At 54.9% G+C, this 16,582-nt stretch overlaps 1 protein-coding gene across 1 annotated transcript in view; it reads left to right on the forward strand.

Moving 5' to 3' along the window:
- STARD8 (StAR related lipid transfer domain containing 8) overlaps positions 1 to 7,991 on the forward strand; it is a gene marked incomplete at its 5' end in the record, with an annotated part of 71,014 nt that extends 63,023 nt beyond the window's left edge. Inside the window, 10 exons of the mRNA XM_082681550.1 lie at positions 626 to 2,013; positions 2,705 to 2,878; positions 3,867 to 4,026; positions 4,491 to 4,689; positions 5,090 to 5,300; positions 5,568 to 5,682; positions 5,966 to 6,190; positions 7,183 to 7,400; positions 7,501 to 7,677; positions 7,822 to 7,991. Of these exons, the coding sequence (XP_082537676.1) occupies positions 626 to 2,013; positions 2,705 to 2,878; positions 3,867 to 4,026; positions 4,491 to 4,689; positions 5,090 to 5,300; positions 5,568 to 5,682; positions 5,966 to 6,190; positions 7,183 to 7,400; positions 7,501 to 7,677; positions 7,822 to 7,939 (2,985 nt within the window). The 3' untranslated portion in view covers positions 7,940 to 7,991. The remainder of the gene's footprint in view (positions 1 to 625; positions 2,014 to 2,704; positions 2,879 to 3,866; positions 4,027 to 4,490; positions 4,690 to 5,089; positions 5,301 to 5,567; positions 5,683 to 5,965; positions 6,191 to 7,182; positions 7,401 to 7,500; positions 7,678 to 7,821) is intronic.
- Between the last annotated feature and the right edge of the window lie 8,591 nt (positions 7,992 to 16,582).

Raw genomic sequence — 16,582 nt, forward strand, 5'->3', positions numbered from 1 at the left:
TTTGTGGCTTTTCTCTGGAGCTTTTCCTACCAGAGTCCTGCCATCTCCAAGTTGCCAGAGCACTGGCCCGGGAAGCAGGAGACACCTGGCGGCTGGTCCCAGCTTTGCACTGACTTTTCAGTGACCTTGGACAAGCCTCTTCCCGTCTCTGGTCCTCAGTTTCCCCACTTTGCAAATTAGAAAACTAGAAAATCTAAAATATCCTTTCTAGCTCTGCCATTCTGGGATTCTAATCTAAGAGTATAGGCTAGAGACTCACTGGGAGGCTGCTGAGAACAGGAGGTCAAGATGCTTGGATTCTAGCCCTGGCCCTGTCACCGACTTAGTGCAGACATTGTATGACCTTGGGCAAGTGGCTTCTCATTTGTTTGGGTTTCCCTATCTATAAAATGGGGAAGAATTTGATTGATCAGATGACCACTACCCTCCATCTGGGCTTCCTCCATGACTCCTAGCTTCTTCTGGCAATCCCAGAGCCAGTTCCCCCCTCCTAGGACGTGTTCTCAGCCAGAGAGCAGGGCCCTTTGTCCCAAAGTCCCCCAAGAGTTTGGAGGCAGAGAGTGGAGCCCAAGCAAGGGCTCGTGGGCTGGACACCTCTGACCCCACCCTGTGGCGCCCTTCCCAGAATGAAGACTCAGAGGAGGAAGAGCATTGTACCATCAACAACCACTGGGCCTTCCAGAGAGAAAGTAAGCGCTGGTCTCATGTGGGCTCCTCTGACCTGCTGGCCCCACCGAGCCCTGGCCTGCCAGTGACCTCCAGCTGTGAGAGCGTCCTCACTGAGCTTAGTGCCACCTCCCTGCCAGCCATCACTGTGAGCCTACCACCCGAGCCAGTGGGCCTGCCCTTGCTAGGCTGTGCTCCCAGCCCAAGTGGCCGGCCCTTCCTCAGCCCCACTCAGGACCAGGAGACTCCACAAGGCAAAGCCAAGAAGCACCGTTCCCGGAGCTTCCTCAAGCACCTTGAGTCTCTGAGGCGGAAGGAAAAGGGTGGCAGCCGGCAAGCAGAGCCAGAGCGTAGTTCAGCCACCTCGGAGAAGGCCACCAAAGCCGCCTCTTTCCGAAGTCGCCGTGGCTTCCTCTACAGGGCCAAGAACCGGGCGGCCACCTCAGCCAGTGGCAGTGGCACTGAGACCCAGAGGGCCTGGGAGGCCTGGCCTGTGGCCACATTCCAGCGTCCTCAGCGGGCACACTGGGGTGACTGCCTGGTGCACGTGCCCAGGGACCACAAACCAGGTACATTCCCTCGCTCCCTGTCCATTGAGAGCCTGTGCCCTGAGGATGGACACCACCTGGCAGATCGGCAGCCAGGTAGCTGCTGGGGCTATGAAGGGCGCCGGGGCTCCTGTGGCTCCACGGGCAGCCACGCCAGCACCTATGACAACATGCCTGAGCTGTACCCAGCTGAGCCTGTCCTGGCTGGTGCCGAGGCTGAAGAGGAGGAGGAGGGTGGGGACAGCCATACTCACCTGGATGACATCCTCCAGCACATGTGGGGGCTGCAGCAGCGGGTGGAGCTCTGGTCTCAGGCCATGTACCCAGACCTGGGGCCTGGAGATAAGGAAGAGGAAGAAGAGGAGGAAGCCGCTTCATCAGTAGAAATAGCCACCAGTGGAGTGGAAGGCCAGACCGATGAGGCTCGGGCCCAGGGAGAGGCTCCAGCCCTCAGGGAGTCCTCAGCCCTGGGCCAGGCGGATGTCCAGCCAGGAGTCCCGGCTCAGGCTCAGGCCCCAGCTGAGGCTGAACTTCTGGCACTGGCAGAGGCCGGGGCCCCCGGCTTGGCTCAGGATCATGAGCAGGAGGCAAATTCAGGCGGGGAGCCCACCTCTGCCTCCAGTCTGTCTGTGGAAGGACACTCCATTTCTGACACTGTGGCCTCCTCCAGTGAGCTGGACAGTAGCGGGAACTCCACAAACGAGACTGAGGCCACAGGGTCCCTGGCTGGACTCCAGGCATCAGCACCCCGTGAACGACGAGATTCAGGTGTTGGGGCCTCACTTACCAGACCCTACAGGTGGGAGTTCAGGGTAGGGTTGGGGCAGGGCTTCTGTTGTCCCTCTCTCTCTCTTTCCCCCATCTCCCTGTCCCTCTCCCTCCCTTCATCTCTTCCCCTACCCCGTTTCTCTCTTCCCTTCCTCTTTCCCTCCTCACTCCCCCAAGCCAATTGCTTCATCACAAGGCGCAGGGGCAAGTTCTTAGGGGCTGAGTGATTGCCCCTGGGAATCCAGTCCCAGAAGAGAAATAGAAAGAGTAATGGGATCAGGAATCTGGAATGTGAGGTTCAGGACCTGCCTCTGCCATGGCCTTGCGCAAACTGTGGCTCCTTTTGGGTCTCAGTTGCCCCGTGTGTAAATCAAGGGCATCACAGGAGATGGTCTCTGATCCCCAGCTTCACTATTCTGGGTTTCTCAGAGCAGCCCCTCCACTGCAGTCTTGAAAGGAAGGGGGACTGATACTGTTTGCTGGCACTAGATGGGCCTGAGCTCGGTGCCACCCTTTCTGACAGCATCTGGCCGCTGTGCAGCCCTGGAAACCAAGACTAAGCTTTCTCCACCCTGGGGCCCAGCGTCATTGCTGACAGTGGTCCCTTCTCCTTGTATATTTTTTCTTTTGGGGAAAAATAAAGAGACCAGAAGAACACAATTTTACTAAGGTTTACTGAAACCTGCTCCTCTGGCCTTCTCTACCCCCTCACCCCTCACCAGAAAGCTCCGCTGGCACAGCTTCCAGAACTCCCACCGGCCCAGTCTCAACTCAGAGTCGCTGGAGATCAACCGGCAGTTTGCCAGCCAGATCCACCTCTTGCACAAGGGCTCACTGCTGCGGCTCACCGCCTTCATGGAGAAGTACACTGTCCCCCACAAACAGGGCTGGGTCTGGTGAGTCCTGGGCCATGGTGGGCACCAAGCTGCTCATCCAAGTCCTGGATCCCTCTCTGCCCCCACTCCAGGGCCCTGGGAGGGTCACCCTCAGAAGGTGGGTGCAGGCAGGTGGAGCCTCTAGGCCAATGGAGTGGTGGGATGCGCCAGGAGGCTGGAGAGGTCAGTGTGGCTCTGGGTGGCAAATGTATGTCTGTGGGGGATGCACATGGGATTCACATGAGTGTGTGCCATGAATGAGGAGGGCTGGGGTGGGGGTTGGGATCCCAGGCCCCCCAGCTATACCTCCTCCATCCCAATTTCCATGCTGCCACCAGGGAGATTGTCCTAATATGCATCTTTGGTGGTCACTCTCCTGACAGATACCCTCCTGTGGCTCCCCATTGCCAAAGAATACGGTCCAGTTTCCTTCCCATCATGATCCTTTCACGTTCCAACCCCACCTCATCTGTCAGGCTCTTTAGTCCGCCATACCCAAGCAACACCACCATACAGGCCAGCAGACTAGTCACCCTTATCTGAATACACCATGCTCTTGTTCCTGCCTCTTTGCCTTTGCCCATGCTGTTCTCTCTGCCTGGAATGTCTTTTTCCCATTTATCCTCTGGGACAAGGCCTACCCATCCCTTAAGAGCCAGCTGAATTTCCACCTTCTCTCTGAAGCCTTCCCTGACCCCCTAGGTACATACAATTCCCCTCCCTCGTGGGTCTTCCCCTAAGTTCTTGGCACACTCCTGGCCACATGTATTGTCACTGCCTGTCAGTGCGGTCATCTCCTTGACCAGACTGAGAGCTCCCTGTGTTCCTCTGGGACTCCCTAGGACTGGGCCCAGAGCAGGTGCTCAATGAATGTTGCCTCTGGGGAGATGGCATGTTTCTTACCCTGCTCACCCACACCTGAGTCCCCCAAGACTGCAGACAGAGTCTCCAAGCTGTGTCTGGGCCTACCCCATCCTTGTTCCTGATCTTTTGTCCCTCCCCCAAACAGGTCAGTGCCCAAGTTCATGAAGAGGAACAAGACACCGGACTACCGGGGTCAGCATGTGTTTGGGGTGCCGCCCCTCATCCATGTGCAGCGCACAGGCCAGCCACTACCCCAGAGCATTCAGCAAGCCATGCGCTACCTGCGTAGCCAGTGCCTGGACCAGGTGAGGCCTTCTGGGGAGCACGAAGAGAGGTGGTGATGGGAAGGAAGTCCAAGGCTGAGGGATTAGGGAGGGGAGCTGCTCTGGCCTTCCCCCTGGGTTGGGCTGGCCCACCAGAAGCTTTTCCTATCCTCAGGAAGGCCCAACAAGGATGGACCCAAAGCTCCCTTCTGCCCGGCTCTGTGCCAGCTTTTTTCTGGCCCAGGCGCATTAGCCCCCACCTTCCAGGAGCCCGCCTTAGCCTAGGTCCTTGTTTTCCTACTCATCTCCACTAAAGCCATCTTTCTCCTTGGCCCCAAGGCGCTTTGGTTTTGCCATTTCTCTCCTACCCTGCCCAGCAGGAAGCTTGCCAGGCTTGGATGTCTCTGGGGTGGCCTACACTCCTAACACACACGGTCTAGGGCTGGCCTCACAGTCTCCCTCCCACCCCTGCATGTCTCCCTCTCTCCCTCCCCTGCATGGGCCAGGTGGGCATCTTCCGCAAATCCGGGGTGAAGTCCAGGATCCAGAACCTGCGTCAAATGAACGAGACCTCCCCCGACAACGTCTGCTACGAGGGCCAGTCTGCCTATGATGTGGCTGACCTGCTGAAGCAGTATTTCCGGGACCTGCCTGAGCCAATCTTCACCAGCAAGCTCACTACCACTTTCCTACAGATCTACCAGCGTGAGTCGCCTGCACCTATCCTCAGTAACCTGCCAGGTTCTCGGCCTCCCTGAATCCTAGGGCTTGTGGAGGATAGACCTTGTGCAGGCAAGTGTAGCTGCGCCAATGAGCTCAGTGGAAGATTTACTATGCCGAGTTGGAAAGGTCCTTAGAGACCACATTCTATTCCCCAAACCCATTATATGGACTGAGGCCCTGAGGAATGGCAGGGACTTCCCCAAGCTCATGCTTCGCATTATAGCCGGGCTTGATCTAGCACCCAGAGACCTCCCAGAGTCCACCTTCCCCCTCACCAACTTCCCCTTGGGACCACTGTGCCTTCTGCATTCCTGGAAGCAGGAAGCTTGCTGCCAGAGGCTCTTGGGGAATAAGGAAGCCCTTCTGTCTGCCTTCCTCACAGTCCTCCCCAAGGATCAATGGTTGGCAGCCGCGCAAGCCGCCACCTTGCTGCTCCCCGATGAGAACCGAGAGGTGCTACAGACCCTGCTCTATTTCCTGAGCGACATTGCCTCAGCTGAGGAAAACCAGATGACAGCTGGTAACCTGGCTGTGTGCCTGGCACCTTCCATCTTCCACCTCAACGTCTCCAAGAAGGATAACCCCTCCCCCAGGTGAGACAGGACAAGGCATGGCAGGGCCAAGCAGGAAGGGTTTGGGCCCCATTGGCTTTTTGGCCCTGGGTGCTTGGCACTGCAGTTCCCAGGCATCACCACAAGGGGCCAGCCTGACTCCTCAGGGGCCCTGGGCTGGTTGGATGGTGTGAAGCAGGGTCTTCAAAAGGGCAGCAGGTTGTTTTGTGTTCAGGACCGGCAAACAGGCTTCTGGGGAGCTTGGCTTGTGCCCTCGTGCCATCCTCTCTTCCTGGCCCTTCCCTCCAGGATCAAGAGCAAACGTAGCCTGGTTGGCCGGCCAGGCCCTAAGGACTTGAGTGAGAACATGGCTGCCACCCAGGGCCTATCACACATGATCAGTGACTGCAAGAAACTTTTCCAGGTGAGTCACTCTAGGCCATGGTGCCTACTTCTCAGACCCGGCAGAACCAACATGCCTGACCTTTGCACCCTAAGTCAGGGATAGGGCGCATCTTGACACATAATGCTTCAATGTCCTACTTTCAGCTCTTCCCCTACAAAGTTTTTCATCTACCACACCGCAGTAGCCAGGTCTCTCCGCTCCCTTAAAATGAACCTGGCAGACCCCGTGGGCTCTGGGACTGGGCGTCCCTGACTCTGCTGCTTCCCATGGCCCCCAGCCTGGTGTGTGTGTGCTCTCCCAGGTGCCCCAGGACATGGTGCTACAACTGTGTGGCTCCTACAGTGCAGCTGAGCTCAGCCCTCCGGGCCCAGCCCTGGCTGAGCTGCGGCAGGCCCGAGCTTCTGGCATGAGCCTGTGCCTCTACATGGAAGAGAGCATCCAGGAGCTGCTGCGCGATGCCGCTGAGCGCTTCAAGGGCTGGATGAGTGTGCCAGGGCCCCAGAACACGGAGCTGGCTTGCAAGAAGGTGAGGACCACACTGCCCTGGGTGACCATGGGGCCGGGAGAGGGCAGAGTGCAGGCTGTGTGCAGGGATCCTCAGGGAAGGAGCTGCCCCCGCCTGTCTCGCTGTGCTTCCGCCTGATACTTGGAGAATGTCAGCCAGCAGAGCGAGGACCTTAAGGAAGTGAGAAGCAAATGAGACCAGGGCTCGCTCTCTCAGGGAGCACCTGCCGGAATTATCTTCCCGAAAGCCCACTCCAGACATGTCACTACTTTTAGAGCCTCACCTGCCATCCCTACCTGCACTGCAGTCACGCTGAGCTCCTCACGTTTCCACCTTTGTGCTTCCACCCCTGCTGTCCTCCTGCCTGGACCTGCCCCAAGCATTATATTTCCGCAGCCATTTTCAGCCCCAGCTTGATACGCCCCTCCTCCATTCAGAGCCTCCAGTCATACCCCAGGCTGGAGGTGACTTCTCTCTGTCCTTCTCTTGGCACTAGCCATGTTCTTTCTCGGATTCTGATTATAAGTAACACTGCAAGCCCAAGGTTTGCCATGGATAAACCGGTCATAGTAAAAGCTTCTTTACAGGGTCAGGGTGAGAAGCTTGCACAGGGCCTGGCACATGCAAAAGGCTCAGGAAGTGGCGGCTTTTGTTGCCATGCACGTGTTCCGCTTCCCACACTAGACGGGGAGTTCCTTGAGGATGACCACCATATTCAGTTCCAGAAATTCCAAGCACTGTGCCCATTGCTTGGTAGAACCTAGTAGGCCTCAGAGAATGTGTGTCCTGTCATCTCTTTGTGCCCTTGAGCAGGCGGAGGAGCAGAAATTTGGAAAGGAGAAAGAGGACAGGGAACGCAGGGCTGGCCTGTCTGGATCTGGCTGGGGTTAGCGGAGTAGTCCTGCCTCCTTCCCTTGTTGGGGGCTGGAGTGAGGGCAGGCCGGGGCCCAGGGGTGGATTGGGAGTTCTCCAGCCCTGACAGCTTCCCCCGTCCCCACTCCTGTGGCTCGCAGGCACCAGACGGGCACCCGCTGTGTGTGTGGAAGGCATCCACAGAAGTGGCTGCCCCTCCGGCCGTGGTGCTACACCGTGTCCTGCGGGAGAGGGCCCTCTGGGATGAGGACCTTCTGCGGGCCCAGGTGTTGGAAGCCCTGATGCCGGGTGTGGAGCTGTACCACTACGTCACCGACAGCATGGCGCCCCATCCCTGCCGCGACTTTGTGGTGCTCCGGTGAGGGGCTTGAGCTGTCACCCTGCTGTACTTGGGGGACTGAGGAGGTGGGGTGGGAACCGGCGCTAGGAAGCTGAATGTGTGTGTCCCTTCCCCACAGGATGTGGCGCTCTGACCTGCCCCGTGGGGGTTGCCTCCTCGTCTCTCAGTCCCTGGATCCTGAGCAACCCGTGCCGGAGTCGGGGGTGCGGGCCCTGATGCTCACTTCCCAGTACCTCATGGAACCTTGCGGCCTGGGCCGCTCCCGGCTCACTCACATCTGCCGCGCTGACCTCAGGTACCAGGCCACCTCAGCCCCGTGCCCCCCCCCACCTCTACCCCATGCCCCTGATCCTGGGGGGCAAGTCCTGTCTTCCTTGTCCCTGGCAGGGGCTCCAGGGAAGTACCCACGGCTCATGGCTTCCTGCTTCTACTTCCCCAGGGGCCGTTCTCCTGACTGGTACAACAAAGTCTTCGGGCACCTGTGTGCCATGGAGGTGGCAAAGATCCGGGATTCCTTCCCGACCCTGCAGGCAGCTGGCCCTGAGACAAAGTTGTGAGCCTTGGCCTGGTCCCAGATTGGCACCACTCAGGCCCCCTGGCACCACCTCAGTGAGGGGGAATGAGAGCAGAGCCGCCCTCGGATGGTTGCTGCTTCCAAGGGTAGAGGCAAGGCCATGCGGTCGCCCTTACTTCCTGAAGCTCCTCCATATGTACAGGGAAGGAAGAGAGAATTTCAGTGTCCTGTCTCCACTCCATCTCCACCCCCAAACCTGTGTTCTGCCCTCCCGAGAGAGAGGAGTCACTTTTGGAGCAGGAAGACGGCTACTGCCCTTCAAGTCCAAGGAGCCACCGGTCAGTCTGAAGCCTTCCCAGCTCCTCCGCCTGCGGGGTGAGGAGGCAGAGAGTAGTGTGTGCTCCTAGCACTCTGCCATTCTGAGAGGCCAAGCCATCCTGTTTGGTGCTAGGGTCCCTTTGAGTTTGGACAGGAGGTTCTGGTAGTGCCTTGGGGCCCAACATTGGTCCTAAACTGGTTTTTGCAGAGAATTTGGACCGGAGTGGATAGGCACAGGGGCAGAGCACAGAGCAGCCCCAGCCACCATGAGCTGTTTGATTTGTGTAAATATGATGCTGATTTTTATGAGGCTGATTTAAAGAGGAGGCACTGATGGGTCCCAGTAGGTGACATGACGATTTGGGGTAGCTTGGGATGTGAGAGTGGGGGGAACCTTCCTTTCTCAGATCTCAAGAGACCAATGAACCAATCTCCCCTGACTCGGGCCCCATACTTTATCTGCCACTCCCTGGGGTCCTGTGTAGCCGTTGGCCACGCACTGCCATGTCTAGAGGGTAAACAGCCTCGCTCCCACCACACGGGCTGAGCAAAAGCAGATGGTGGTGAGGAGACACTATCGATGTCCGCGTCGCTTTTCCTGCTTTTCCTGCCTGCGTTAGCAGGCTGATATGACAGTCCCTTCCTCCAGCAGAGACCTGGCCCCTGGTTCAAGCAGCCAGCTAGTCAGATGGAAGGGCATAATGTCATCTCAGCCTGCTGGGGCTTGATCCAAACCTGACCTATCCCACCCACCAGCCATCTTGGTTCACGTGCAAAGTCAAATGCCAAACGCCAGCTGGTGCTTTATTATCGTTTTTGGCTGAATAAACTGGAGTGGGATGGGTTCCAGCCAGTCAGTTGTAATGTTTAAACCTATCTATCTATTTTATTTGTATCTGTAAATACTGTACAGTCAGAATATAAAAAATGTATTTGTGTATATATATAGATACATATATACACACACACACATCTATACACACACACACACACACACACACACACACACACACGTATTCTATCATTAGTGTACCATAATCTGTTGGGTGGGGGCAGGGGTCTGGAAAGCCTCGGCGGGAAGGGCACTTAAGATGAGACAGGGGAGGTGGAGAGCATGGTCCATGTGACCACCCCTAGTGGAACAATAAAGCATTCCTACAGATGCACTCTGTCTGTGTGGTTGTCTTTGCTGAGACGATGGGCCAGGGACAAGAGGCAAATTACGATGCAGTTTCGGTGTTAGGGTCAGAGGTTGTGCGTGTTACCAACGTAGGACTTGAGGGAGGCCGCAGGAGAAATGGGGAAGGGCCTCAGCCTTTCTCTTCGGGAGATGATTGGGGCTGGGAGAGGCAGGATTCTGAGAAGCCAGGGCTTGGGCAGAAGCCACAAACCCTATTCCCTGACCTGACCAGGTCCCCTATCTGAGCAGCCCCCAACATGACCTCATGCATCCTGACGATAGCCCTATGGAGGGATGCCTTTGCTATGCTGTCCTTTCTTCCCCTGCTGCACATGGCTCAAGCTGAAGGATGAAGAATGGAGACCCAGGCTCAAGAGGCTTGGGGACCCTGTTCTACTCATAAGCCAGCCTGATACAGGTCTCAGTGCCTCAAGGCAGCCCCTGGCCTGGCTCCAGTGGCCGGCAAAGAGAGACCCCTCATATAGACTTCCTGCTTTCTTTGCCACATTGCTATAGCCATAAAATCCCCAGGCTCCGAGGGGCAGCTAGAGAGAGAGTACAGGCTTTGCAATCAATCTGTTTGCATCGTTTGAGTGCTGTTGAGTAGCCCGGGGTAAACAAGTCCTGTTCTTTCTCTTTCTCTGAACCTCAGCTTCCTCTTGGGCCAAACAGTCCAGTGATCACCTCATCACAAGTCTGGCTCAGTAAGTGTTCAGCACTTACACTCAGTGTCTGTCAAGTCCCATTTCTCTGTCACTTTCTTCCAGTCTCTTCTTCTGGGTTCAGCTGTACCTACATGCCTTTGGCCTTTCCTCACTGCTGCTGCCTGGGGGTCTTGGCTAAACCTGGAGGGGAGTGAGGTGGAGCAGAGAACCTGTCAGCCCCTTGACTTTGGGAAAACAATGAAGGCACCCCGTGTGTGATGTAGGATGGGAGATCACTCAAGCAGCTCTAGTGTTAGGGGACACTGGCGTGAAGCTCGAGCCAGTACTTTTCAAGGCAGGCAGCCAGGGGAACTTTTGGCACAGGTACTGCCCCACCTGGTCATGGAAGAAGGCCGTGGTGATGGTACAGAGGATACGGTTGAGCATGCTGTTCATGGGTGGCATGAAAATGCCAGGAGACAGAAAAGAGTTATGGATGAGGTTCTTGGAAGGGCCAGAGAATTTCCCGTGTTTCAGCTCTGGACTCCGAGGCCCTGGACCAGTTGCCCAGCGTGGCTCCTCTATGTTTGGCACTTTAGGAGAGGTAGTACCAAGCAGGGGAGCTGCTCTGGGCCTTTATGCAGTGTTACCCCCCTGCATAAAGCAGAAGCTTCCATTCCTCCATCCTGGCATCTCTGCCTGGCCCACCATGCAGTCTGTGAATGGACTGCCATGGCTTATAGACATCAGAGTGGGTATCACGATGATGAGGCCACCCAGGCCACTCACTCCCACACATGGCAGGCACCACCCATGGCCATTTCTAACCCTCAGTCTTGTACCTTGATCCACCTTGAGTTGGCCTTTCCCTGGTGCCAGAGAATTCTCACCCTCAAATTCCCAACCCCATTGCCTGTACGTTCTACTCTTATGCTTCCCCCGACCCAGTGAAACCAGGCTGTGGGTGAATCCCACGTGGGAACTGAACAATCTGTCCACGAGCATCAATCTGTTATTTTCTAGTCTCCAGAGCCCTGTTGCCAGAGTGGCTGAGGGTAGATGGTAGACAAACCCAGGCTCAGAACTAGCTATATCATCACCTGGCTCTGTGACCTTAAGTGGCACATGTAACATTTCTGATTTGGTTTTCCTCGAGGGTGTCATCAGGGTTAAATGAGCCAGCGATTGTGAATATGGCTACACAGTGCCTAGGACATGGCGAACATGAATAAATGGTAGTCTCCCCTGCCCTGCCGCCTCCCTGCCAGACTCCGTGGAAGGCTTGGACTTAGGTGGGTGGGAGTGGGGTGCACATGCATATCATTTCCTGATTTGCATCAAGGCCCTACCTACCCTTTTGGCTCCCAGACCACCACAACTTCGGCTTTCACCATTTTGGACACAGCTACCCCTTCACCAGGCTCTAAATATCCTAGTGACCTCTTTACATCCTAACTACTGATTGGTTTTCACTCTACCTCCTCCTTGAGAATTTGGCCCCATGGCCTTAGCTTTAGTCTTGAAGCCTTCCTTCCTTATCCTGTCCTCTCTGCCTCACCTTGCTCATTAGGGACCTCGCTGACATCCATTGTTTCACTTTACACCTCTGTGCATATGCCGTCCCCCGCCCCATCACTACCAAGATGCCCATCACTTCCTTTGGCTCTGGCCAGTATTTATCACTGCGTGAATGGACCTTTGCACCTGAAGGCCCCACCTGCATATCAAAATTAACAGGCCCAAGGCAAACTCACCATCTTCCCACACACAGTCTTCTCCCTGCTGCCTGCTCTGTCTCAGTTCATGGTACATGTTATCTTCCTGGCTGCACAGCTCAGATCCCCAAATCAGCCATGATCCCACCTTCCTTCTCAACCAATGCATCCATCCATCCATCCATTCAAATTCTCACCCATTCTGCTTTTCAACAAGTAGTTGTGGAACGTCTGTTTGATGCCAGACTCTGCTGAGGCACAGAGAATACATCAGTGAACAAGACTCATAAGATTCTCACCTGCCTTTAGTGCACATTCTAGTAGATGGGTGAGTGGAGGGAGGTGGATGATAAACACACAAGCTAACTTCAGCTATTATAAGGGTGATGAAGGCAATAAAGCAGGCTGAGGTAGTAGTGACTGAGCACTTGCTCCAATAGGGTGGTCACAGATGGCCTTTCTAAGCAGGTTACATGGAAGCCAAGACCTGGGGAAAATGAATGGGCTATGCAAAGATCTAAGGTAAAGAGTTCTGGGCAGAAGAAATACTGAGCAAGTATAATGACCTTAAGGTGGAGACAAAGTTGGCATTCCCAGGTCAGAGTGGCTAGGGTGCAGGGAGCAGGGGAGAGTGGGAGAAGATGGGGTCAGAGAGGTAGGGCCAGGTCACGTGGGCCTAATGGGGAAGTAGCCACGTCTTGCTGAGTCTCCTTGCACGGTGTCCCCACTTCCAGCCCCTGACCCAATGTCTGCAGGAGCCCAGTTCACATTGCATTCCTTTCCACCTGGATATTCGGGAGAGGCCCTCATCTCTTGTCTCTCCTCTCCCACCCTTTTCCACCTATACCCAGTACCAGGTCAATTTTTCTAAAGTCGAGTGTCACCCTGTCTTTCTGACTCAAAAACTGTCAATGCCTCCACTTCCCCTCCCCCCACAATGCAGCCTTGACCTGTCCACCAAGTTTCTTCCCCCTTACCCTCTGTTCTCCAGCTGTGTTCCAGGCACGCTCCCTTAGTTCCCTTTGCCAGGAGTGGAAGTAGGACTGTCTTGGACTCAGAGGACCCAGGTTCAAGTCTCAGCTCTGGCAGTGGTTAGCTGTGGGGCTGTGGGCAAATTATTTAAACTTTCAGGGCCCCAGTTTCCCCATACATAACTAAAATGAGGTTCAGAGAGATGTGTGAATTACTTAGCAAGGTAGGTTGATTATTGCAAAGTGCTATCACCGTCCAACCTCACCAGTCTGGCAATAATACTCAATTCCAATATGTCTCCACCATGAAGTCATTCCCAAAACTTCCAGCAAGGTTTGTTCTATCCCTCCTCTGACTTGTCATTGCCCTTTGCATCTAAGACCTCCATCTTACTGATGCCTCCTCTTAGGGTTTTTTGGGCACCAGTCACATTGCCAGTATTCCCAGTAGTCTGGGAGCACCTGGGATCAGGATCCTGGTGGGGTTCACCACTGAGTCCTTCATAGTGCCCAGCTCGAGGAGGCAGGGAGGCCCAGGGAAGGCATCTGGAGACACAGAAGTGGGTTCAAGTCCTGGTTCTGCCACTTCTTGGCAGTGTGAACTTGACTTTCTGAACCTCAGTTTTCTCATCTGTAAAATGGGTACAGGAATGCCTACCTCTCTAGGGTGTTGTGAGGAACCCACCTACCCAGCACAGTGCCCAGTACAGTCCTAGGCAGAAAGGGAGCACGTCATCACTGTTTATTGTGTAGCCTCCTTTACTCCAAGCCCTTGCGCTACAAGCCCCCCCACCAGCTAGGTTTGCCCCCTTCCAGGCTCAGCCAGCCTCTCCCAACCAACCTGCCCCTGAGCTCATGAAGTACTTTTTGAGTGGAATTTTGTCACATAAAACTAACATCAAATGTACAAGCTCATCTCCTCATCTAGGTTACGACATCCAGGACAGGGACCAGGTGAGAGGCATCTCTGTAGCCCCAGTGGCCAGCACCGGATCCGGTCTAGAAGAGCCAGTGTCAGGGAGCTCAGGGAGTGTGTGCTGAATGCAGTTAAATATTTGTGTGTAGGAGCAGGGAGACATGAGCGAACATGAGATGGGGGCAGTGAGGATGGAAAGGGGCCCTGGAGCTTAAAGGAACCTGGGGAAGAGTGAGTGAGGATGGCATCAAACTTCTGCCACCCAGGAGTGAGCACGTGGATACTGAGCGCTGACTCTATACCAGGCCCTGTGCCATGTATTTCCCACGCAGGATATCCTTTAACCTCAAAAGTCCCCTGGGCGGTGTTAGCACCCCCTTTCCCTGGATGGAGATCTGAGAGTCTGAGAGGCAAGGAAACTTGCCCTGGGGTCCACAGCAAGCAAGCAGTTGAGCTAGAACTTCTGCCCAGATTCCCAAACTTGTCTTCTTCCCACTGCCATCCAGAGTGAAGGGAGAGGATGCTCCCACCTCTTGCTGGTAGCGTCAGCGTGTCTGCCGGAACAGTGGGGAGGGAACCGGGAGTGGAAGGTGTGAGAGCTGTTGAACAAGGGAGGAAAAGCATTTGAGGAAAGCTGAGACCAGGACGCAGGGCAAAGGGGCAGGACTGCAGGGATGCACACTGGTCATCGAGGCTGCCTTTCTCTGCCCCAGGCCACCCCCGCAGCCTGCTGGGGGTTGGTCTGCCCTGTCCCTAGGATTCCTGCCCTGCCCAGGAAGGGCCCTAGGGTGGCCTTGGGCTGCCACGGCCTCTAGACAGGCAGATGGTGTCTCAAGCCAACGGGGAAGGTCTGTGATTGTGCGGAGACCAGGGCCGCATATGAGCTTTCATGGCCCTGCCTACTTTTGCCTTCGTAGGCCCTTCCTTCCTAAACAATATTTTAATATATATTTTACAACTACATTGGTATAAACTCAAATATTCTCTGGGCTGAACTAATCATTATATATTCACTGTTATTATATTCATTTTTTTCTTCCGATGTTAAAATAAATTAAAATTAAAACATTTTCTTGGGCCCTAGATGCTGGACCTACACAACTAACAATAAGCTGGCCCTGGCAGAGGGCAGCACAGAAGCTATAAATGAGTAAAAACAACTCTGCTCAGAGGGAGAGAGGTCCTGAGGCCTGGGCAGCTGGGTGTCCGTCTCTACAATTCACTTTGGGCGCATTGAACACGAGTGACTGTGGACACCGCTTCTCATTTCCCAGCTCCACCTCAGCTATGCTTCCTAGTCCAGAGAGGCAAGCACGTTCCTGTCAGGGCCTCTAACTGGCTCCTATGGCCTTGGACCGACTTCTTGCTGGCAAATGAGAGCGATTTATCGCCCCAGGCTCCTGACTGGGCGGCAGAGCCCCTGGTTCCCAGCTTCCTCTCCTCTGAGGGGCCGGGGAAGAGCTGGGCCCAACCTGAGGCTGGTCTCCTTCCAACCAGCCCCCCGGGGGGGGGTCAGCTGAACCAGTGGCTCCAGCTTGTCCCTGGAGTGGGACATGTTGTAGAGGTCACAGAAGAACACCAGCATGAACAAGCACTGCTTATGTAGGCAGAAGAAATGGCCATGTCTTGGCCTGTGACAGCTTTATGAGAAGGGGAAGCAGAGATGAGGGGAGTGAAAGATGGGGGGTGGGGGGCAGGGTGCTGAGAAGGGAGGCAGGGCCCAGGGCGAGGAGGGGGAACTACAGAAATGAAACCCAGCCCCTCCCTCTTCGGTGTGGTTGACACAGCTCGCCTACCTGTTTTCTCATTACATGTTCACAAAACCCTGAAGGTAGGTACACTTTTATCCCCACTTTTGAGGTGCAGAAACTGAGGCTTAGAGAGGTGAAGGAGGGCACTTGCCCAACATCATACCCAACTAGGGATTCTCTGTTAGTGGTGGAGTTAGATTTGAACAAATTGGGTCTGTGTGATTAAGTGTTGGGTGGGTGAGAAGAGCTCAGTCAGTTAGGTGGTGGCAGAGAGGTGGGGGTGAGTGAGGCAGGAGAGCCTTTTATCTGCACTGTTTCCCATAAAGTACACTTGATTTGTTTCCAAAATACTCTGGGGTGGGTATCAGCATACTAGTAGCTGATGTTTACTATATGCCAAGCACCGCTTACATACTTTACATGTCTCTCCTCCTCTAGTGCTTAGTGTGCTTTGATTATGACAGGCACTGGCTTGAGTACTTTAAGTGTATTTGCTCGTTCACTCTTCACAACACTCCTGTGATGAATAGCCCCATTTTACAGATGAGGACAACTGAAACCCAGAGAGGTGAAGGGACCTCCCTGAGGTCACAGAGCTAGCCAATGAGAGACCCTGGATTTGAACCTTGGTTTGTCAGACTCTAAAGACCAAAGAGGAACTGGGGTTGGGCAGGGCAGTGGGCGTTGACGCAGTGGGATATACTCGGCAGAGCGAGAGGGCTGAAGACGGAGCCCAGTCAAAGAAGGAACCTCAAATGCCAGAGACTGTTCTTCACCCAGAGGGGTGGTTAGAAGTTTCCATGTCCAGAAGGAAAGAGAGGAAGTAGGTCTAGGGAGTGGCTGGAGAGATTGGGGTTGGATGTTGGGAAGCACTTCCTCATTCTGTGGATCACTAAAGCACCACTTACCTGGCAGCATCTTGCCTGGAAGCAGGGGCTGTCTAAAATGATTCCCCTGAGGCTTGGAGATTGAATCAGACTTTGGGGAGGACATGCAAGGACTTAAATTGTCTCAAACAGCAGGGCTGAGTTTCTCCTTCGGAGACCAGCTCCCAGTTACAGGTGGAAGGAGAAGAAATGGGCCTGAGCCCCCAGCACCAGATTCCTCTCACTGTCTTCCCCAACCCAGGCCAGGTCTGTCCCCCAACTGTGTATTTCACTGTTTACACCTGAATGGCAAATTTACATCCTA

This window comes from Grampus griseus (genome assembly GCF_964374135.1).
Source record: "Grampus griseus genome assembly, chromosome: X".
NCBI classification, from domain to species: Eukaryota; Metazoa; Chordata; class Mammalia; order Artiodactyla; family Delphinidae; genus Grampus; species Grampus griseus.